The 23,864-nt window shown below is 40.8% G+C and overlaps 1 protein-coding gene across 7 annotated transcripts in view; it reads left to right on the top strand.

Moving 5' to 3' along the window:
- Positions 1–23,864, top strand: part of LOC135216684 (mitochondrial 2-oxodicarboxylate carrier-like) — a 375,795-nt gene that overhangs the window by 118,295 nt on the left and 233,636 nt on the right. For all 7 annotated transcript variants that reach the window (XM_064252094.1, XM_064252120.1, XM_064252146.1 and 4 more), the window contains one exon: positions 14,084–14,289. In XM_064252094.1, coding sequence (XP_064108164.1) covers positions 14,084–14,289 — 206 coding nt within the window. The remainder of the gene's footprint in view (positions 1–14,083; positions 14,290–23,864) is intronic.

Below are 23,864 nucleotides of genomic sequence, written 5' to 3' on the forward strand. Positions count from 1 at the left end.
CTGTAAGATCGATGGAGCATGTGACGGCTCCACGAGGAAGTAAGGTCCTTACCTGCGAGATGGTAAGCATTTTGAACTTGTCGCAATGAATGAAAAGAGTTAGCCTTGACAAGTCTAAGATTACCCTTCTTTTTGTTGAGCCTTTCTTTGGCACGCTGAATAAGCGACCTTGAAATTTTAGATGCTTGACTCTCGCAATAGATCCTTTCTGAAGGAGTTCCTCCGCATAATCTGTCAATTCCACTTGATGGAATGATTTGATTGGAGGAGGATCTTTGATCCAACTCCAACCCAATCCCTTGGACACTATGCTCTGTGCCCAATTTGCTGAACCCCCACCTGTGACGGAAGAGGAACAGCCTCCCTCCTACCTGGGGAGCCTCACTGTTGTTGGGCGGGTTGTTGACCTCCACTCCCTCCTCTGAACTGCCTACTCCTTGCCGCTCTTCCTGTCCACGCCCTGGCGAAAGTGGCCTCTCGCTCTGCTACCTCTCGACTGCCTATTAAAGGGAGGGTAAACCTGACCTTCATACATAGGGTTGAAGGCCGACGAGAGTGCGTAGGAGGTCGAGGGTTGCGACTGAGGAGACAACAGGAGGATGGGTTGGGTCTGCTTCGAGGTTGAAGGTTGTCCCTGTTGGGTAACTGGGACGGCCTGAACAAATTGCTGCTGCTGCTGGTGTTTTTGGTAAGGCTGGAACCTTTTACCAGACTTCTTTAGTTTCTTACCAGCAGCGGGGGCGGATTCTTGTTTCCTCTTAGAGGAGATACCCCACCTATCTCTAAGGCTCTGGTTGAGCCTAGCAGCCTCGTGGTGCACCTCATTCACAGCGGACTCTGGGAAGAGGTCCGCTCCCCACATGCTGGAAGCCAGGAGTCTATTAGGTTCGTGCCTAATAGTGCATTCCTGCAGAACGTGCTTTCGGCAATTCCTCCTAGCTTGGAAGAAGTCGAAAGCATCCGTCTGAACCGTTTGAAGCTGGGACTTGGCCAGAATCTTAAATAGAGGTTCTGTGCCATACGATAGAGCAGCCATCTCCGTGATAATTAGAGAATTGAGGGATCTGCCAAACCTAGTTCGAGCGTCGAACTCTGCCTGGATCAAGGAATCAGGCAGCCTTGGGAGCTTTTCGCCAAACTGGTCCATTGCACAGTCCGGTTTGAGCTTACCAAGCGTGAAAGTGGCAGGCAAGTTCTCCCACAATTCTCCGAAGGCTGGAAAGAGCGGAGAAGTAGAATCCGCTTCCCTCAGCTGTGGCATGGGCTCATCCTTGAGGACTGCCTGAAGAGTCGCTTCCACTATTTTGGTAGCGAACGGAAGAGAAGCCTCCTCCTCCGTCGCAAAAATAGTAAAAGGACTCTTGAAAGCCTGGAGCTTAGTGTTGGTACACTCCCAGTCTCAAGGCAGTGAACCCATTCCCGTTGAGCGTGCTCTCTACTATAGAGCACGTTCTCTCTGGAGATCTTGTCCTCCCTAGTGAGGGCCGCTACGGTCAGCCTAGCATATCCAATGAAAGGCTGCGTCAATCCCGGAGGATAAAACTCGAAGTCCTCAATCCTTCGAGTTCCACACTCCGGGACAGAGATCATACCGTCCTTGAATGGAGCGTAAGCGGCCACTCTCCATGGGTTCTCCATGGAGAAGGCTGGTAGCGACTCATAAGGTGGTAGCTGGAGAATACCAGCACTTGCTATGGGGAGACTGGATGAGGAGCCTGAGCAAGCCCAGCTACTCGGTCCTCATTCTCTCTAACTCTGTTAGAGAGATCTTGGATGGACTGGCCCGACTGAGTCAAAGTGCTCGACAGTTGTGCGAACATCTGTTCGAACTTGGTTCCGAGGGCGGAGACCTGTGAGCCTACCATCTCTCCTACCTGTTGCATCACCACTGCTGAGAAGGCAGTGGGATCAAAGGTGCTTGGTCCCGCTACTCCAACCGGCGTTGCCGGAGTGGATGCGGTGGAGGCCGGAGAAGACATTGGCTCAGCAGGAGCGCGGGCCTTCTCCTTAGAAGCCTTGCTTCTAGAGCTCTTTGAATAGGAAGAGCTCGGCTTAGCCTTCACCGCGTCAGCATAGGAAGTCGAAGACTTCTTAGCTGAAGAAGACGACGACGACTTATTAGAAGTCGTCTTAACAAGGGTCTTCGGTTCTCTCTGTCCCTTCACCTTTGGGGGTACAGAGAGAGCGGGAGAGCGGGCAGTGATCTCAGATCCCGAAAAGCCTTGGAAAGAAGCAGTAGAAGAAGGGACAGGAGAAGATCCAGGAGCGCCCAAGGAAAGACCTTGGGCACCCGACACACCTACCTCAACCAACAAATCCTCCGCACCTACCGCCATAGGCTCAATATTAAGGTCCAAGGTTGCGACGTCTGGGACCGTCTCCTGCGTGGCCACGGCCCCGAACGACTGCTGCATCTCTTGCTGGATGGAGGCGATGAGAGGGGCTGCAGAGATGGGGTCAACATATCCTGTTGACTTGCCGCCGGGGAAGATCTGAACGGCCAGCTTCTTATCCAAGATGTATGGCTGGCCCTTGGCGGCATTCTTCCCGAAGCCGCCCACCCAAGCCTTCAGGGTTGCTAGGGCGACTTCCCTCACACCGGCAGCCTGAAAGAGAAGGCGAAATGAAGCTTCTAGTGGCGGGGACGGGGTTAACAAGCTTATGACTAAGTGTTGTTAGTAATACGATAAAGAAGTCTACAATCGACTTACCCCCCCCACCAGCTGACTGACAAGGTCGTAACAGATGGCGCAGGCTTCCGGGTGCCAGACAATCATGGCGTTGTGAGTCGTGGCACACGGGGCGTGAGATCTGCACTCATCGTGGGCGCAGGGGTCGTACAAAGTCGCATTGCACCCTAGGACCTGACAGTTGGTAGCCTGTAAGTGGAAAGATACATAAGTATCAGGAGAACACTTACAGCCTAACAATTGCTCCGCTGCATGCCGGAGCGAGAAAGTTAGATTAAACCAGAGCCCCGCCATAATACGTGTGGTAACAAGATGGTTGGAGTTTGTCCAAGGCTACGCCGGAGACAAGAGAAAGAATCCAACCAGATGTGGTGGTGAAATATGAAACCACGACGGAAAACGACGGAGATGGTATACATACAATTATAATTCTAGAAATTCATCGTAAAATTAGGGTATCTACCTTAAAAATAACTGAAAATAAAATATCAAACTTTTCCCCCCGTCTACTAGAAGAGTGCCCGGGTAAGAAGCAAGCTCTCTTCCGGTAGCGGGGAAAAAAGGGAAGGATATAGTAGGCAAGCAATAGACCACTAGTAGTGACCACCCCGCCCGCTGGCGGAGCCAGCGAACTATAACCAAAGGTGCCCCGGCTGCGGCGGAAGGCTCCGTTCGTTATAGTGGGGGAAAGGTGGGACTGAGCAACTGGAGGGGGGTTCCCCGGCGTAACGCGGCGGGAGAGAGAGAGGGGGGGGTGGCCTACTCCTCCCCGTCCCAACAACTACCCGCTCGGTGACCCGGTACCCGAAACAAGTGGTCGCCCTATACCCCAGCTGGGAAGAACCCCTGGCCTCCTCAGAGAAGGAGGGAGGAAGGCTATGAGGTTGTCATGGCAACCAAGGGGTCCCCCAGACCCCTCCCTATACCTGGTAGGGAGGGAAGGGGAAGGGTAAGGTGCGATGGAACACGTGACCGCAAGTGGCCTAAGCCGCGATAGCAACACAACCGTGGAAGGGCCACGTGAACCAGGCTGTACCAATACATGGGACATGCACCTAGGCTAGCCTAACACCCTAAATAGAACTAAAATTACATCGTAAAGATGGAAAAGACACTTTTAGTAAAAGAAAAAGAAGCCCAGGAGGAGGCAAACTGTTCCGAGGAACAGAAGCCTACTCGGAGCCAGTGATAGCCGCTGAAGAGCAAGAGCCGGGATGCTGGGCCAGAAACACAGAATAGCCCTAAATACCAAACTAAGAGAATTGGTAAATGGGCTAACCTAGCTAAAAAGGCGATGTAAAAAACGATGAACGTGATATAGTAAGCCCATAAGTATAAGAAGTCCCAGTATGGAAGACCGGGAATTCTTAACATGAGGCAGCATGGCGCCGCCACGAGTCGACCGGGAAACCGTATATGACCTATTAGAAGGAAAATACTGGTCCCTGGAAGACTAAAATACGGTAAAATACTACTTATGAGGCACTTAACTTAGCCGATGCGATGGCAGCACGTTCCATGATGGAGAAGGAGGTATATCCATGAAAATTAGCACACGAGCAAAAAAAAATGCGTACAAAGCGTACCGCTAATAATTAAGGATGTACGCTAGGGGCGCTGCTGTCCGTGGCGTCCCTAGTAGTAGTAGTAGCGGCCACATCGCCCGTTGGTATCAGCTCTCTCTAGTGGGGATTTTGATTGGAAGGTCTAAATGGTGAATGTCTCGTGGTAGTGATCCCACTCGCCCCTATTCTCATACCGACACTTCTTTTAAAGAGTGAGCGAGTCAGTTTTACTGACATTTTCTTAATTTTGTTTTTCTCTGGTAATTTTAGATTAATTTTACCTAGAAAGAATGATATTAAGGATCCTTTCATAGGCCGACACGAGCTGAGCCCAGAAATAAGAAGAAAATGTTTCCTAGAAAAGAAATTGGCAGACATTGATACTGAAGAACCTTTCCACTATATTTATGATATTTGCAGAAGGGAAAATACACCAGGTTACATTCGTAATAAACCGGAAACGGCAACAAAATATTATACATACCGAAAAATTTTAAATAGATTACTGTAAATTCATCGAGAGTACTATAGTGAGAATATTTACATACCAGACTATGTACGAACTGCCTTCATAAGAGTACGTATAATGTCCCACGAGCTACGGATAGAGACAGGAAGGTGGAATAGAATGCCAAGTTTGTAATTGTGATTCACAGACAGTGCAGAGTGAAGCACATGTTTTAATTGAATGTCCAAGGTCAAGATCAAAGAGGCAGAAATTTAGAAATTTAAATTTTACGCACTGTTCGGAGAGGAAAATAATTGAACTGACCTGTGTCAGTATATTTTTGAAGTGTTAAAGATTTATGCTGAATAAATGACTGTGAGCCTAAGAAAAAATGGATAAATAAAATGAGGGTTATTCTTTAGTTTGGTGTTGTTTTTTGAGGGGCTTGTTGTGATGTTTGATTAGTAGCTAGATATGAATGAGAATATTCTCCTTTTCATGGACAAAATATTTTATAATGTATTGGTGAAATGAGTTATTGTTATAGATTAAAAACCCTGTTTTGTACAAACTAAATGTAAATATGGTATTGCAACATGTGTAATGTTTTGTCAATAAAGAATAATAAATAGATGTTAATAACATTGTGTCATTCCTTAGAGATTAACATCTATAATGAAATTTGGTATTTGACCTCTTGGTATGTTGCCAAGTATAGTATGTACACTTTTGCAGTTGTGTATATGTATAAGTATTTGTATGTATATATATTTATTTTTTACTTTTTTACACTTAAATGTTATATGCATGTCCTAAATTCGAAGTTATAATTTTTTTATGGAGAATACCAGTTTTTACCAAATATAAATTTTTACCATAGTGTTAATTATTTTGTTTATTCAGTTCATAAATTCACCGGCTTACATCTCAAACCAAATTCATTATAGTACATAATACTGAATTAATCCTTTGGATTCCAGTGCTTGGCTTCAAACCTAAATTCCATATTCCATACAGACCAATAGCTCTCACCAGACTTGTATGGCACCTAGAAACAAATGCATAAATTGCTTTCTCCATTGCAGTTTGACTTTAGGAAAACTAGATCTACTTTAGATCCCTTGCTCAGGCTCTCAAACCAAATACGTACAACAAGGTTTTGCTAAACAGAGTAAAAAAATAGTTTTCTTTGATTTGGAAAAGGCATTTGATACCACATGGCACTTTGGTATCATAATAAAGTTGTATAAGATGGGCATTAAAGGAAAAATTATCAGATATATAAATTCGTCTTTATCAGAAGGATATCTTAAGGTAAGAGTTGGAAATCTTTTATCACGACCTTTCTTACAAGAAGAGGGAGTCCTTAGTGTCACCCTCTTTGCTATTGCCATCAATGATGCGTTAGGAAATATACCATCGCCAGTAAAAGGCTCTTTATTTGTAGATGATTTGCCTCTGTACTGCACAGGATATGATGCAGTTTCTACTAGCAGGTTCAGGCAAAGAGCAATTGATAAAGTAAGCAAGTGGGCTAATGAGCCAGGATTTAAATTTTCTAAATTAAAAACTGTTGCTTTTCGGTTCTGCAGGCACTGAACTAAGGAAACCATTCCAACTCTTAACCTTAAATGGAAATATTTTGCTTACTCCACCAAAATGACAAATTTTTTAAAACAATTTGTATTTTTTATAGCTAACAAACCTGAGGTCTTAACAAGAGGACAATTTTTAAGCTCCCAGCTGGAATCGGTTAAACAATCAGAGATTGTAAAGCAAGGAATCTGTGAAATCTGGTAATGTGTGTGCATATTTGGTGAAAGCTGGTCAAAGATCGCAAAACCCACACCATCACATTAGTCTTTCCCAACCCAGGATGTCATAAGATGACAGAGGGGCGGCTAGAGGTGGGCAGTAAAACGTTAAGACTTCAGGTTTGTCAGCTATGAAAAATACAAATTCTTTTAAAACATTTGTCATTTGTTCATACGCGAAACAAACCTTTGGTTTTAAAAATAGGATAGACGTATACTTGGTGGGAGGTATAGACATCCTTAACCAGTTGGGGGACAACCCACCAGCCCACCTCCAAGAAGAAATATCTACAGGAGGTGGACCAATGCCCGTGAGAAGATGAATGAACCGATATCCAACAACTCAGCCAACTGGGTTCTATACAGTGATATATGAGCAGATTCATTGCATTAGGGAATTAAAGAAAAATTCTGACTGTTTAATAACAAACCAAATAAATCAGAGATTCGTTATCACTCCTCACTCCTCCTTGCTAGAGAGTAGAGTATTTGCTACTGAATTGAGGGTTTGATTATTTGTTAACAGATCAAACAAACTACCAGTATGACTACCTTACTCACCTGTATCAGACCAGTCCACTGATAGGAAGAAGAAAGGAATAAGAGAAAGAAAGAGACCAGCCAACTCACTCATTCTCTCTTCCACACGATCATCTTGGGTAAGATACACATTTGCCCAGTGAGGGGCAACGATGAGTTACACAATATGTTGGGCAGCCACGACAGGACCCAAGGAAAAGGTGTCCATAGACCTGTGTGCAAAACATCCTTAAGATAAAAAGAGGTGAACGTTGACTGACGTAACAAAGTACCAGCGTTCAGAACTCTATGAACAGCCAAATTTTTCTTGAATGCCAGAGAGGAGCTAATATCTCTGACATAATGTGCTCTAACCTGCACAGACTCAGTGACAGAATTGTCAAGAGACAAATACGCCTGCCTGATAGCCTCACGTATCCAGAAAGAGATTGTATTCCTGGAAACCTCTTTTTTAGAATGCCCTGTGTTAACAAAAAGCCTACGACACCCTGGTCTGAGATGTCACGTCGTCTCAAGATAGCAACACAGGACCCTGACAGGACATAACGAGTTGCTGAGAATCACCGTCCACAAAATCATCCAAAGATGGAATGGAAAATGAGGCAAAAATCTGTCATCTTGTATCGCAGGATTCTGGGTCTTAGCCACAAATTCTGGGACAAATTCGAAGGACACTGACCCCCAACCCTTGGTATGTTTCACATTATAGCTCAGGCCCTGAAGCTCCCCTACTCTTTTTGAAGAAGCCAAGGCCAGGAGGAAAATCATCCTTAGTTTCAAGTTCCTTTCTCATGAACAACGTAAAGACTCACAGGAGCTTTAGTGAAACTCCTTAGTACCAAGGAAACATCCCAAGTTGGAGGCTTAAGCTCTCTTGGAGAACAGGACTGCTCAAAGCCTTTGAACAACAGGATGAGTTCCCAGGATGAGGAAATGTCAACACCTCTAAGACATAACACTAAACTCAGGGCTGCTCTCTAGCCCCCGATAGCAGAAATGGATAAGCCTTTCTCATTCTTGAAGAAGACTAAAAAAGTCTGCTATGTGCTGAAGAGAGGTTTTGAGTGGAGAGAAACCCCATGTATGACACCAATCACAGTAGATTGCCCATTTACCATGGTAAACTACAGAGGTAGATTTCCTGAGATTGCTGGACATATGGCCTGCTGATTTCTGAGAAAAACCTCACGCTCAGATGAGATCATTGATAGTCTCCAACCGCGAAGAGACTGGGATTCTACTGAGTGGTGAAGTCTCTCTGTGTGTGGCTGGCAAAGAAGATGCTGCCACGTGGAAATCTCCCTAGGAACCTCCGACAACAACAACAGCAGATCAGGAAACCATTCCACTTGCGCCCACAGAGGAGCCACCAATGTTGTTCCGAGATTTTGTGAACTCATCATCCTGTTCAGCACTTGGTAGATGAAACAAAACAAAGGGAAGGCATACACTTCCAGTCTGTTTCAGGGATGTTGAAAAGCATCCTCTGCTAACGCCAGAGGATCCAGAACCACCGAACAGTAAACTTCCAGTTTCTTGTTGAACTGGGTGGCAGAGGTCCAGCATAGGCCTCCCCCAAACCTGGAAAAGCCTGTCCGCTATGACCTGATGTAGGGACCACTCTGTGCCTAGAAATTGGTCCCGACGACTTTAGTTGTCTGTGACTACATTCCTTTTGCCTTGGATATACCTGGCTGAGAGCTCCACCGAATAGTTGACTGCCCACTGGTGAATCTTGACTGCCAAAGCATGGAGTTCACATGAAACCAGTCCCCCTTGCTTGTTCAGACAAGCAATCACCGTGGTGTTGTCCGACATGAGAACCACAGAATGACCTCTGCCTTCTCCCAAAATTCCATCAGACCCAGAAAGGCTGCCTTCAACTCCAACACGATGTGTTGCAGCTTGTCCTCCAGACCCCAACCGCCCGAGTAACAAGGCCGCCTAAATGAGCGCCCCAACCTGTGAAGGAGGCATGAGAATACAGAAGGAAGTCCGGAGGCAGAGAATGCAGAGGAACATTTTCCAGAAGATTCTGATCATCCAACCACCAATGAGGATCTTCACTCACCTCTCAGGACAGGGGAACTCTTAGCAGAAGAGAGCCCCCCACCTGAGACCAGAAGTCCCTCAGTCTCCATTGCAGAGACCGAAGATGAAGTCACTCATGAGGGACCAGCTTCTCCAGAGAAGATAAAATCCCCAGAAGAACCTGCCACTGATTGGCTGACTGATCTGGCTGTGACAGGAAATCACACGCCACCTTCTGCAACTTCTCCAACCTCTGGTCCGACGGAAAAACCCTCGACGCTGCTGTATCGATGACCATGCCTAGATAAAGAATTCTCTGGCCGGGGACAAAATTTGATTTCTCCAGTTTCACCATAATGCCAAGTTCCAGACAAAACTGAAGTAGACGATCCCTGTCCTGCAGTAGTTTTGTCTTGGAACACGCTAAGACCAACCAGTCGTCGAGGTACCTCAACAGGCAGATCCTTTGAGGATGATCCCAAGTCGAGACAAGGGAGAAGACTTGTGAATTGTGAATACCTGAGGGGATGTGGTCAACCCGAAGCATAATACCTCGAACTGGAACACTTTCTCTCCGAGAGAGAAGCAGAGGAACTTCCTGGGTGGCAGATGAATAGGGATTTGGAAGTACACATACTTTAGATCTATCGACAGCATGAAGTTGTCCCTCACTGCTGCCAACACCAATCACGGGGTCTCTATCTTGAACCTTGTCTTCCTGACAAAATGATTCAAGGTGGATAGATTGATCATTGGTCTCCAACTGCCTGACGCTTTTGGCACCAAGAAAATGTGACTGTAAAACCCAGGAGATGGACGCACTACTTCCTCTATTGCACCCTTGTCCAGCATTTTCTGCACCTCCTCCCGGAGAGCTAAGAACTTCGGAGAAGTTTGCCTGATTCAAAGGTCTCTTGGAGAGTGGAGGAGATAAGTCGAACAGTAGTAGATATCCTACCCAAAGAACATCTACTACCCACTTTTCCACGCCATAACTTTGCTACTTGGCCCACTGGCCTGCCAGGCATCCCCCTACCCGTGGTAAAAGAGAGGGAGAGGAGCCCAACCTATCGGCACCCTCCCCTGCCTCTACCCCTGGAGCCCCTCCTTGGTTTGTAAGAGCAAGGCTGAAAGGGACATTGTCTGTCAGACTTAGTCTGAGAAGAAGATTGAGAGGGCCTAACCAAAGCCAAACTCCTAGCCGACTTATTAGGGGGATGATCCTTGGATTTGTTGTTGTGTTGGAGGGAGAAGAGGAGGACGACAAGAACAAGATTCCGACTTGGAAACAGCTTGATGCACCAACTTGTCCTTCATGTCAGCCCAGCGCCGGTCTATCGCATCCTCCAGCTCAGTCCAAGGAAACAAAAACTGAGAATCCAACAAATCCCCCTTCCTGAGTGCCAACAAGAGCTCAGGGTCAACTGATCTTGCCACCTTGGACAACACTGTCTCTTCTGATCAGCAGAAGATTAACCCACAAATTGACACTAAGATGAAATAGATAAGAAAACACCTTGCCCCCAGACTGCAACAAAACTGGCATGGGAAGATGCACTCACCAACCCTTCTGCATACCTGTCAGATGCAATCTTGGCTATAGCCGTTGACCACAAGTCCAACCTTGACTGTCTAAAACATGGAGGCTGCCATAGACTCCATAGCCAAAGAATCCTGTGGTGACAAAGACAGGGCCACCAACTTCACTTGCTCCAATGTCAGCCCTGGCTTGAGACATATGACATCTTGGTTAGGATGTTGGTGCATCAAACAGACAGAGTTGGTAGCATATTATTTCCTATGACTCGTGAGAGGAGGAGGAAGCAACTTAGAAGAACCCCCTTGACTGAAGAGATCCATCCCGGTCTGACACCGAGGCATTCACCTGCTGCAAGACTGACTGAACATGCCCTGATAGGGGAAGCTGAAAAGAGGACTTAAGATCTTGAGTAGCCCCCAGCAAGGCTTCCAAGCAAGTAGGAATAATAGTAGACTGAGCTTGAGCCCTACACTCCAGGTTGTTGAACCCACGAATGAGATCAACGACGTCAGCAAAAAAAAGACAAAAACTCATGCGTTTCTCCCTGCTCCGGCAACGGAGACCAACGACGTAAAGAAGAAGCAGACTTATCCAAATCACCTTCATCCTGCAACAACACCGAAGAAGTTTCTCCAGAACACCAGCTTTTTGTAATCCAACGGCAGGCGACAAATCGTCAATCAAAGACTCGGCAGCCAAAGGACCCAGTGCGCCAACCGGTAAAGACACCAGAGACCTGTCCTGACTGGAACCGCACACCAACTTCTGCGCACAACACCAGGAATACCAACCCGAACACTCACAACAGAAGGTTCATGTACGTGTTCATGTACACGGCCATGCAAAGCAGACGCATGTCTGTGCAACGGAGATGTATTTCGAACTCTAGATACAGAGCGGAACCTCTTGGAAGCGAATCACAAACAGCATCATCAGGAGAAGGCAAACACACAGGCTGATCCACTTCCGTATTAATAACCTATCTTTTCACTGGCACCTTAACTTCTTTACAACGATGAGCAGGCACTGGAGCAGAAGCAGCAGAGGACAAATCACCATCCGCATATATGTGCAAGGCTGCTACACGTCCTCGTACTGAAGTGGGAGACGACGAAGCAACAGCAGACTGCACAAGGGAGATCCAACTTTGCAATACAGAGGATGGATCCTTCCCACAGACACTGCTTCCACACACACCATTGACGCCTTGAACAAAGGAAGAAGAACCACAAGGAGCAGCAGACGAAGCACTATCACTCTCAGGAACACAGACATGCGAGAAAGGAACACGGACGTGAACAGCAGCAGGCAATGGACTCTCTTTACTCGCCGACAAAGAAAGTCCTTGCTAATGCCTGATACGCCGATGCGGTGGAGGAGGAGGCAACGAAGGGGAAGAACACGCATCACGTTTGCTCACAGCCCTCTCAGCAGAGAAGGCAGCAAACCTATCCTCTAAGACAGGGTCCAGTCTCTTGAGAACCGCCTGACATAAAGCCTCGGACGGATCCACGAGAGAGGATGCAATGTCCTAGTTGGAAGAGGATACATCATGGATGGCAGCAATGACGTCAAGGGAGCAAACAATGATGACGGGTGAGAGGCAGCGCAGCAGTCCCAACCAATGACACCGACGTAGTGGGGAGTGACGTCACGATCTCCCTGACCCGACCTAGTGGCTGGCCTCACTGAAGGAGCGATAACATGATACCCAGGCAGTGGATTACTAGATGGTTGACTGCGGGCACCAAAGTAGAGAAGGCCATCGGGAGGCCTGATGGGGAGAGCAAACCTCCATGAAATGCATCAACAACCCCTCCGAGGGAGCACCCTGTAGACATGACATCCAGAGCACTGCCATTTTAGACACCTCCAACTCTGAAACAAAAGAAATGGATGAATCAGCCTCCTCCCTCCCAGTAAGCAAATTATTACCCAAGGAAGAGGGGACAACATTACTCATTAAGTCAGCCTGAGGACCTCCCAATACTTCAATGACGAATCGATGGAAGAAAAGGAAGGAGACAAAGGTACACAAGCACTAGCATCATGGGGTGTGACTGAGGGAAAAGATGAAGCATATAGATGAGGAGAAGAAAACCCTTCCTAAGAAATAAGAGTCGAAACTCTGCGATGCTCCCTCTTTCTTTAAAATAACTTCCACGGCGATCTAGGCCACACACGACATTCTGGGCAGAGATTCGTCGCAGTACAGAAATTAGAACTGCAAGTTGAATGGGGGTCCATAGCAGATGAAGCCAGGAAATGAGAACACCTTTGAACAGCCGGGCACATACTAGGCTGTGAAGATGCAGAGGAAGCCATACCAACACATACACATACACAGACAACAAATAAGAGCGAAACACTGGCAAAGCAACCAAGCTTGGTGACCAGCTTTCACCCAATATGCGCACACATTGCCAGATTTCACAGAATCCTTACATTACAGTCTCTGATTGTTTAACCGGTTCCAGCTAGGCACTTGAAAATTATCTTAATGTTAGACTGAAGGTTTGTTTCGCGTATGAACAAGTAAAATTTTTAGGAATGGTCTTTGATGAAAAACTCACTTGGAATAATCATATTGACCAGGGATGGGTCTATAGAGCCACTTCCCGGTTATCGGTGATCCAGTTTTATGGGGCTTGTCTAGCACTATAAAATTGGCGATTTATGGCGCCATAACAGGCCGAGTTCTAGTTATTGGCACCATAACTTGCCTAATGGAGGCTCCATAAGCGCCAAAAATCCCTGAGTTTCGATTAATGGTGGTTTTTGTTTAGCACCCCTACAAGAATGGAACCCCCCCCCCCCCCCAATAACCGGGGACTGCCTTAGAAGGTTCAGACTAAATTATCCTGTTAATTTTTTAGTTTTAACACTTCAGTTGTCCTCCCATTGATGCGAAGAATATAGTTGCCATAATAGAGAAATATTAGTACAGGCAGTCCCTGGCTTACAATGGGTTTGGCTTACAACGTTCCAAGGTTACAATGCCTTTCAATTATGTTTATCAGACGTTATTTCCAGGTTTACAACTCATGTTCCAGGGTTATGACGCCTATAACGCTGATCTGGCAGAAGAATTATGTCTCCTAAAAGGCAAAATAATCAATATTTGAAGATTATTTGATGGAAAATGCAATAAGAATGCAGTTTACATAGTGTTTAATGCACCCAAAACATTAAAAGTAAGGTTTACTTAGGATTTTTGATGATGTGCTGGCTTACGACGATTTTCGGCTTACGACGCATCTCAAGAACGGAACCCCCGTCGTAACCCGGGGACTGCCTGTATTAAGAAATCATTATTAAGCTTGTTTTTTTAATAACATTCAGAATTGAATTCCACAACCTGGGAAAGGTTTATGTAGGATAACTGTTGCATATTTACTTTGTAATACATCTACAAATGTATTGATTTTCTCTCTATTTCTGTCTATTCATTTTAGGCTTCACGGAAATATGCATAATGCACCCCTTAGATGTTGTGAAAACAAGGTTCCAGATCCAGACAACCGGAAATCCCAGTGATCCTCATTACTACACATCAGTTTATGATTGCATTAGGAAGATGGCAAGAAATGAAGGAATTCTTTCACTCTATAAGGGAGTTTTACCACCTGTGCTAGTGGAGACTCCCAAAAGAGCAGTCAAGGTGAGTTATTTTGTGTATTGTATAGCAGGAAGTCTTGCTTGTTACTGCATATCCTAGTAGTTGTGATTATTTTTCAAGAATTAACTTGATTAACCATGGTTTTAGATGCATGTTTGCATTGGAGGAGAAATAGATGTAAACATTACAAAAGTACAGTAATGTGGTGTGAACTCATATAGTATTGATGATGTAATGTGGAAAGAAGTACTTTTTATATTGATGATGCATATTTTGCGAGAAGGATGTCAGTAGTGTCGGGTAATCCATTGCTCAGTAGTACAAGTCAACCATCATGAATCCATCTTCATTGGGACCTGAAGGGTACCAGATCAGTGATTTTGTCAGATTACAGAGTGGTAATTAACCATCTTATCATATCTTTAAAACATCCTGTAAATCAGTATGTACTAGTTGGTTAGTAAGGAAAAAAGAAACAAATGAAAATCAAGTAAAGTTTTAATGAAGCATAGTCAAAGAAAATAATACTAAAAGTATTTCTGTTGACTTGCACAAGAAACTTCTTCACTGCGGCCTCCAAAGTGAAGAGCTGAAATTTACAACAATGCACATTTACATTGTCTTGAAATGAAGGCTGTCATGATTCCCTTATTCTTCATCTTGGAATATTTTATGTATATTCTGTGGTCTTCTCATTTATATTTAAGTGTGTTTTATTTTTTAATTTTTACAACCCAAAAGATAAACGCAATCTTGAGTGTAGCGTACATATGAATGCACAAACTCATCGGAGAATTTCCTACAGCTTGTTCTGTGTTGTAATGCTTACGATTTTCGTATTTATATTTTTAATTTTGGGTCTTACCCAGTAATTATATAGCTAAGAGTGTCACTCTTCTGGCAGTTAAATTCCGAAATTTTACGTGTCATGCCAATTTTCTGTCTTGTTTTGGTTAGATAACCATAATCCCACCCAATTTCTGGGAAAGAAAGGAACTAATTGGCAAAGAGCTCAATTTGTTTCTGCCAGCTGATGGCTACAGACTGGTTGTCAACTGCAGTTAATTCTGGAATCTTGACTGCTTTTGTTTTTCAACATTACTAATGAACTACATAGTTTTTTGGACTTAATTACTGACTTCTCTCTCTCTCTCTCTCTCTCTTTTTTTTTTTTTTTTTTTTTTTTTTTTTTTTTTATCATTTCGGACTCTAGTGTTGCTAACATTAAGTATTGTGCAAATGGTTGTGAGACTAGATTGACTAAAGAGTCTTATGATACACATACCTCGTGCCCATGTCGTGGGCAAATATGCTCTATGAATGTAAGGTGTAATGAGTGTGTAGATTGGGCTGAGAGAACATGGAGGAACTTAGAATTTCATTTAAGAAAATTGGATAGTTATAGGAAGAGAAAGGCTTTAGCTAGAGCTACTATGCATTTCATGGACCGTGAGTCATCATTTTTCTCAAATACCTCTCAAACAAATTATTTAATCAAAATGGTACTTTACCACAGTGTACAAGACACCTCTCCCTAATTTTTGGTAACATAGTTCTTTGTCAAATGGTGTTAGTTAAGGTGTTTACACTTGACTTTTAAAGGCAAAGTCGTAAGAGTCAATAGATCTCATTTACAGATTTGAATGTCTGCTACCCCCCATCCCTTCCATCTCCCCCCCCCTCCATCCCCTTCTCTTACTCTTTCTTTATCGCTGTTTCTCTCATTTTTCCCTCCAATGTAATTTACAATATGGAATTAAATACCATTTTCCATGATATTTTTCATTACCTGCAGATAATTGGAGAGTTCATAATGAAGAAGATGTGGAGGTTTGACATAATGACCATATTAATTGTTAATTTTTCCCAATGTATTCTCTTTATAGTATCCTTGGCATCTCAGGTAATACCGTAATGCTTAAGGGGTTGTTTATGTCGGCTGCAGCACTCGCATTGTTAAGTGTGTACAGTGGTCCCCTGTATTCGCAAGGCATGCGTACCAGACCCCTTGCGAATAGTAATTAGAATCTGCGAATAGTTGGAACTCTTATAAAAATTCTGAAAACAGCCTATATTTTGTTAATTAAGACTCAAGAAAAACTCACTACAAATTTGTATACTTGATTTTTATAGTTTTATCACAAAAGGTGAATTTTATGATGAAATTGATAAAAAAAAACAGGAATTTCTGGATATTTGTCATAGAAAAATACCATGATTAGGTGAATTTTCCCCGAAAAATTTTGGAAAATGTTTCCAAGAGAAATCCACGAATGCATGAGTCTGCGAATCCACTGTACGTACTGCGTAATTGATGAAGAATGATTTATCATCACTGTCCTGGCCATCATGTTATTTTGTCCACTTTGTTGCAGAAATGCATTTTCAATATCACTCCAGACCAAATAAAAAAATGGAGAAAGCTAACAATAGATTAAGGATCAATTTCAATAGAAAAATGAGACAGTCCAGAGCCTTCGAGGATGAAGACTGGTCCACGGATAACATCCACAAACTTGTAGATCCCGCAGTTGTCAACATCGACAGTGATAACGATGATGATTCATCCCTTGATAGTGATGAAGACTGTGAATAAAGTTCCTGTGATATTCTCAATTGTTTTCATCTCTTTCCAACTTATGATAATACTTAATCCACGTGAGAGACAGAGAGAGAGAGAGAGGCTGATTTCATGATTCCTTTACCACTAGATAATAGTGTTAATTAGTATATATTGGGTTGTTGGATAAAACGTGTGATTTAATTTTGGTTACCTGGTTGTCACGGGGTAATAATTAAGATGCATTTGTGAAGTAAGGTAGACGAGAATTCCTATCATTCAAGTTCATAGGTAACAAGTATGTTCAGGTTATATAAGTCATGAAATCAATTGATAAATATATATCACCAGCATTTTTGGTCTGTTGCCGTCAAGGAATAAAAATCGAGTAACTCTTCAATTATGACAGTTTGTGATGCTGCAAAATAGATACAAACCTGTGAAAGACATGAGAAAATTAATTTCTTAACTGATTATGAATGAGGCAAAAACTGGATACCATCTTTATATAAAAAAAACCTGTATGTTAAATGCCTAAAAAAGGGTAATAGGTAACACTTACATTAATGATAAGTAATGTAATTCAAGAAGCAAGACACTCAACTCATTCACTAAACTCAGTACGGTACAAGAATAATATCCTTATTACTGGCGGTAGATTAGTAGAAACGAAGTGACTGTGATATGAATAGAGAAATACAGATAACAATTATATTATGATAGTAGTTTCCCCCAAATTATACCTGCTGAGCATTAAGGAAGTAGACAAAGCTCTTCCTACTTGGGGGATTTAGGGGAAGTGAGGAGACATGGTGAACAGGGTGATGGTTGTACGGCATATGCTCTTTAGCCAACTCCCATTTATATAATCTAAGAAAATACAATAATAATTAATAAATGAACACAGATTCTACAAAAACTAACATATTTATTACATTCAAGTTCACTTGATAAAATATAATAGGCAGGAAAGGGTCAGGGGAGACAGAAAGGCCAGGAAAGTGGGTTGAGGGAGGGATGAGGAGGGGAAGGGTGAGGGAGGGAAGTAGGTGGGGACGGGATGGGAGTAAAGCACGTTCGAAAGCATAGCTAACACCATTTGACAATGTGCTATGTTACCAAAAATTAGGGCAAGGTATGTTGTAAAGTACCATTTCGATCAAATAATTAGTTTGAAAGATATTTGAGAAAAACGATACTCGCAGTCCCTGAAATGCATAGTAGTTCAAAATCCGCTAAGCAGGGATCATTGGATTTGAATGTTCCTGTTATTTCTCTAGCCCCAGTTCCCAGTTCTCTTGCTGCACCACCTTCTCAAGTGTCAGGCTCCCACACTTCCGATCCTAACCCCACCACCAGCCTAGAAGAGAAGCTTGAAAAAGGTTTTTCTCTGTTAGTTCAGACAATGGAGCAGCTTGTTCTTCAGTGAAAGTCCTGATGGACAAGGCAAAAAGTGACAGTGCAGTGTTAGTGGAAGAGGTGGCTGTTCATCTCATCGACTCTCTTAGGCAAAGGTCACTGGCATACTCCCCAGCACATGGGAGGAGTCAAACTGGTAGCCCAATGGAGTTTGGTGGGATCTGCCCACGAGCAGTTACCCCATCAGTTCAACCTGTTGTGGTTTCCCAGGTTGCAACAGAAAACCTCTGAAAAGGACTCTTTTTGGAAGTGAATAAGTTATCTAGTTCCGGAGACTCCTCTCCTTGTCGTTGTCATCAGTGGGGCTCAAGCAGTAAGACGCAGCCTCTTAAGAGGACCTTTGCGGACGTAGCGGCGCCACCTGTGATTCCTGCAAAGAGGTCTAGAGCTCTGCATCCTGCAGCCATTGGGACAGTCCAGAGCAATTTTCTTCTGATTGCCTCTTAGAAGGCGATGCTCCCCCAGCGACTGTTACTCCCGAGGTGCCTGCGATGTCAGAAGCAGTTGAGCGCCCATTGGCGCCAGAACCCTCTTCTATCAACAAGCACCAGGTAGCATGGCAGCGCCCGCTGGTATGGAGTCACAGCAAGGTGCAGTTGCGCCCAAGCACAAGTGGCAGTTCCTCCCCCTGCTGTAGCTCCCACTTTTTCAACTGAAGTGGACCCTATTCACCTGAAACTGGACAATATTTTGGCCTTAATTATTAATGCTCCCTCAATGCCTCAAGTGCCCAGTTCATCTCAGGCGCCAGTAGTAGTGCTGAGACACTCCAAGCATCCTTAGGTACGGAATTTCCTCAGGCGCTCATTGTAGCCCTAACTCCCCAAGCTGCTCTGGTTGCAGACACAACTCAGGCTCCTGCGGATCTTTCTCCCATTTCATCAGAAAAGGAAGAGAGTTAGTGTGAAACAATGAATTGCTTAAATCGCTTGAATAGGACAAATTTTCGTAAACATACCCGGCCACATCGTATAATAACCATTCATTTCTATTCTTTATTCTATCTCTACCTAATGTTTTTTTTTATTAAATGTATTGCATGAATAAGTTTTTCAATTTACAGCATCCTTTTACCAATAGAATACTTAAAGCACAAGGGGTAGATGCTGACCAATAGGAGAGCAGGACCTTATGGGGTGACTAGCATCAGGAACCAATGGGAGAGCGGGAGGATGGTGGCGAGTTTACTCAGTTGGCGGCGTGGGAGTTTTAAAATTGTTCGGTGGTCCGGGCGAATCTCGGGACTTGACAGCAACAACCTTTCGTGTCTTGAAAACTTTTCGTAAGTAGAGCCTTTCGTATCTCGCGGTACTACTGTATATATATATATATATATATATATATATATAATATATATATATATATATATATATATATATATGTGATATGTGTATATGTATATGTATATATATATATATATATATATATAATATATATATACATATATATATATATATATATATATATATATATATATATATATATATATATATATATATATATACTATATATATATATATATGTATATATATATATATATATATATATATATATATACATATATATCTATATATTATATCTATACTATATATATATATATATATATATATATATATATATATATATATATATATATATATATATATATATATATATATATCTAGTATATCATATATATATATATATATATATATATATCTATATATATCTATATATATATATATATATATATACATATACTATATATATATATATATATATATCTATATATATATATATATATAGATATATATATATAGTAATATATAGATTATATAGATATATATATATATATATATATGATATATATATTCTATAGAATACATATATATATATCTAATATATATAACATATAATAACATATATATTATATATACTAATAAATATATTCATATATATGTATAATTATCTAATATACATAGAATATATAAAATAAATATAGATAATTATATATATAATATATATATCTAATATATATATATATATAAGATTACATATTATAAATATATATATATATATAGATATCTACATATACATACATTACATTATATATATATATATTCTATATATATATATATAATTAATATAATATATATATACATAAAATATTAGATATACATAATAATATATCTATATATAAATTAAATTATACCTTGATATTATATATAATATATATTAATATATAAGATATAGGATATATATCAGATATCTATATAATCTAATATATCTATATATATATTTATTATATATATATATAAATATATTATATATAGATATATATATAATACTATAACATATACAGTAGTACCGCGAAATATGAAAGGCTCTACTTACGAAAAGTTTTCAAGACACGAAAGATTGTTGCTGTCAAGTCCCGAGATTCGCCCGGACCACCGAACAATTTTAAAACTCCCGCGCCGCCAACTGAGTAAACTCGCCACCATCCTCCCGCTCTCCATTGGTTCCTGATGCTAGTCACCCCATAAGGTCCTGCTCTCCTATTGGTCAGCATCTACCCCTTGTGCTTTAAGTATTCTATTGGTAAAAGGATGCTGTAAATTGAAAAACTTATTCATGCAATACATTTAATAAAAAAAAACATTAGGTAGAGATAGAATAAAGAATAGAAATGAATGGTTATTATACTGTTTGGTAGTTTCATTAGTTGAAGAGAGATAATGAAAATTTATGGCTTACTGTGTAAAGTGATTGCTTGCCGATCGTTCGATACTCGTAAGTGCTGGATGTAAACAGACGTTTGGAAGCTTTTTTTTTGTTTGTTTATTATAGTTAATGGTTACTTAATAATTATTTGAAATGAGTACATGCAATACATTTAATAAAAAAATTGTGAATTAGATATCATAAACTATAAAATAAATCAGACTGCCAACAAATACGTATTTTTTAGAATTCTTCTTCTGTTTTATTATTACTTTACGTATACGTATGTTTCATTATAGCTCTCAGTAACTCGGCATCTCCATTAGGTAAAGATAGAATAAAGAATAGAAATGAATGGTTAACCCTTAAACGCCGAAGCGATGAAAAAAAAAATGTCTCCCGTGTGCCGGAGATGTTTCAGAGTGAGTGCGGAAGCGGAAAAAATATTTTTTTCAAAAAATCACAGCGCGCTTAGTTTTCAAGATTAAGAGTTCATTTTTGGCTCCTCTTTTTGTCATTGCCTGAAGTTTAGTATGCAGCCATCATAAATGAAAAACATTATCATTATCATATATAAATAATGCAATATATGATAGCGCAAAAACAAAATTTCATATATAATTGTATTCAAATCGCGCTGTGCGCAAAACGGGTAAAGGTAACAAGTTACTTTTTTTTCGTTGTATTGTACACTAAATTGTGATCATTTTGGTATATAACACATTGTAAAACGATAAAAGCAACACAGAGAAAATATTATCACAAAATAATGCATGAATTCGTAACGCGCGGACGTAAACAAATATTTTTTTCAAAAATTCACCATAAATCTAAATATTGTTCTAGAGACTCCCAATTTCTTTCAAAAGGAAGACAAATGATTGAATATTACTATAATGTAAGAATATTAGCTTACAAATGCAGTTTTCGACCATATCTGACAAGTTAAAGTTGACCGAATGTCGAATTTTTTTTATATATATTTTTTTATATGCAATTATTTCGGAAATAAGAAAAGCTACAACTGTTTTATTTTACATGAAATTGCGCACATTTTCATATATAAAACTCTATGAAATGCCTAATATGAAAGGGAGCAAATATTCCGAGAATGGGACTTACGCATTTCGGAGATTTGTGGCGGAGAATCTGTGCACGGAGGGAAGGAAAGTTTTTTTTTTAAATTCACCATAAATTTAAATATTGTGCTAGAGACTTCGAATTTGTTTCACGATGAAGATAAATGACTGAATATTACTAGACTGTAAGATTTTTATCATACAATTGCGTTTTTCGACCATTTCAGTAGAGTCAAATTTGACCGAACGTGGTTTTTTTTCTATTTATCGTGATTTATATGCAAATATTTCAAAAATGAGAAAAGCTACAACCTTCAATTATTTTTTGTTGTATTATACATGAAATTGCGCACATTTTCATATATAAAACTTTATGTAACGGCTAATTTAAAATGGTGCAAACATTACCACAATCGCACGTATGATTTTTTCGGAAGAGTTACCGCGCGGACGTAAAGAAAATGTTATTTTTTTCATAAATTCACCATAAATCGAAATATTGTGCTAGAGACTTCCAATTTGTTGCAAAATTAAGGTAAATGCTTGAATATTACTAGAATATATGCGTTTTAGCTTACAATTGCGTTTTTAGACAATTTCGGTAGAGTCAAAGTTGACCAAAGGTTGAAAATTTGTCACTTATCATTTTTTATATAAAAATATTTCAAAATTGATAAAAGCTACAACCATGGGTTGTTTTTAGTTGTATTGTGCATGAAATTGCGCACATTTTCATATATAAAACTTTATGTAACGGCTAATTTAAAATGGTGCAAACATTACCACAATCGCATGTATGATTTTTTTCGGAAGAGTTACCGCGCGGACGTAAGGAAAAAGTTTTTTCATAAATTCACCATAAATCGAAATATTGTGCTAGAGACTTCAAATTAGTTGCAAAATGAAGGTAAATGATTGCATATTACTAAAATATAAGAGTTTTAGCTTACAATTGCATTTTTCGACCATTTCGGTAGAGTCAAAGTTGACCGAAGGTTGAAATTTTGGCACTTATTATTTATATGAAAATATCTCAAAACTGATAAAAGCTACAATCATGAGTATTTTTTTGTTGCATTTTACATAAAAATGCGCACATTTTCATATATAATACTCCAAGTAACGGCTAATTTAAAATGGTAAAAATATTATGTCAAAGTGACGAAATAATTTCAGAGATGTGTCACAGATACTTTTTAGTGCGGCAAGAAAGAAATTCGCGCTTGCGCACCTGCGTAACGATTGTAAAGAAAAACAACACCTTGATCCGTGAACTCCCAGCATCCCGCAAGGCGCGTGATTCAAGAGTTTTTGGCTGGTAGGCCTAAAAGTATTTTTCCACGAATTTTTAAAAAAACTTTTGTATGTCGACGTAAAATACGTTCAGTCAGCACCTGAGAGACAAAAAATGTCGACGTAAAATACGTCAAGTCGGCGTTTAAGGGTTATTATACTGTTTGGTAGTTTCATTAGTTGAAGAAAGATACTAATGAAAATTTATGGCTTACTGTGTTGTGTGCTAGGAAAAATGATTGCTTGGTGCTCGTTCGATACTCGTAAGACAGGTAAGAGCTGAATGTAAGCAATCGATTGGAAGGTTTGTTTTTTGTTTGTTTGTGTATTATAGTTAATGATTAATTAATAATTATTTGAAATTAGTACATACTGATTATTTATACATTTTTTTTGCATATTCTAAGCTTTTAGCTCTTAGGTTTAGATGTCAGAATCATAGACTAGGCTACAGTAGCAACCGCTAACATAGGCTAGGCGTATTGCTAAGGGACATATGCTAAAGTCCTAATATATGTAGTAAAAATGGGGTTGAACATTACATGCAGTTGAATATTACTCAA

The sequence above is a fragment of the Macrobrachium nipponense genome, chromosome 19 (assembly GCF_015104395.2).
Source record: "Macrobrachium nipponense isolate FS-2020 chromosome 19, ASM1510439v2, whole genome shotgun sequence".
NCBI classification, from domain to species: Eukaryota; Metazoa; Arthropoda; class Malacostraca; order Decapoda; family Palaemonidae; genus Macrobrachium; species Macrobrachium nipponense.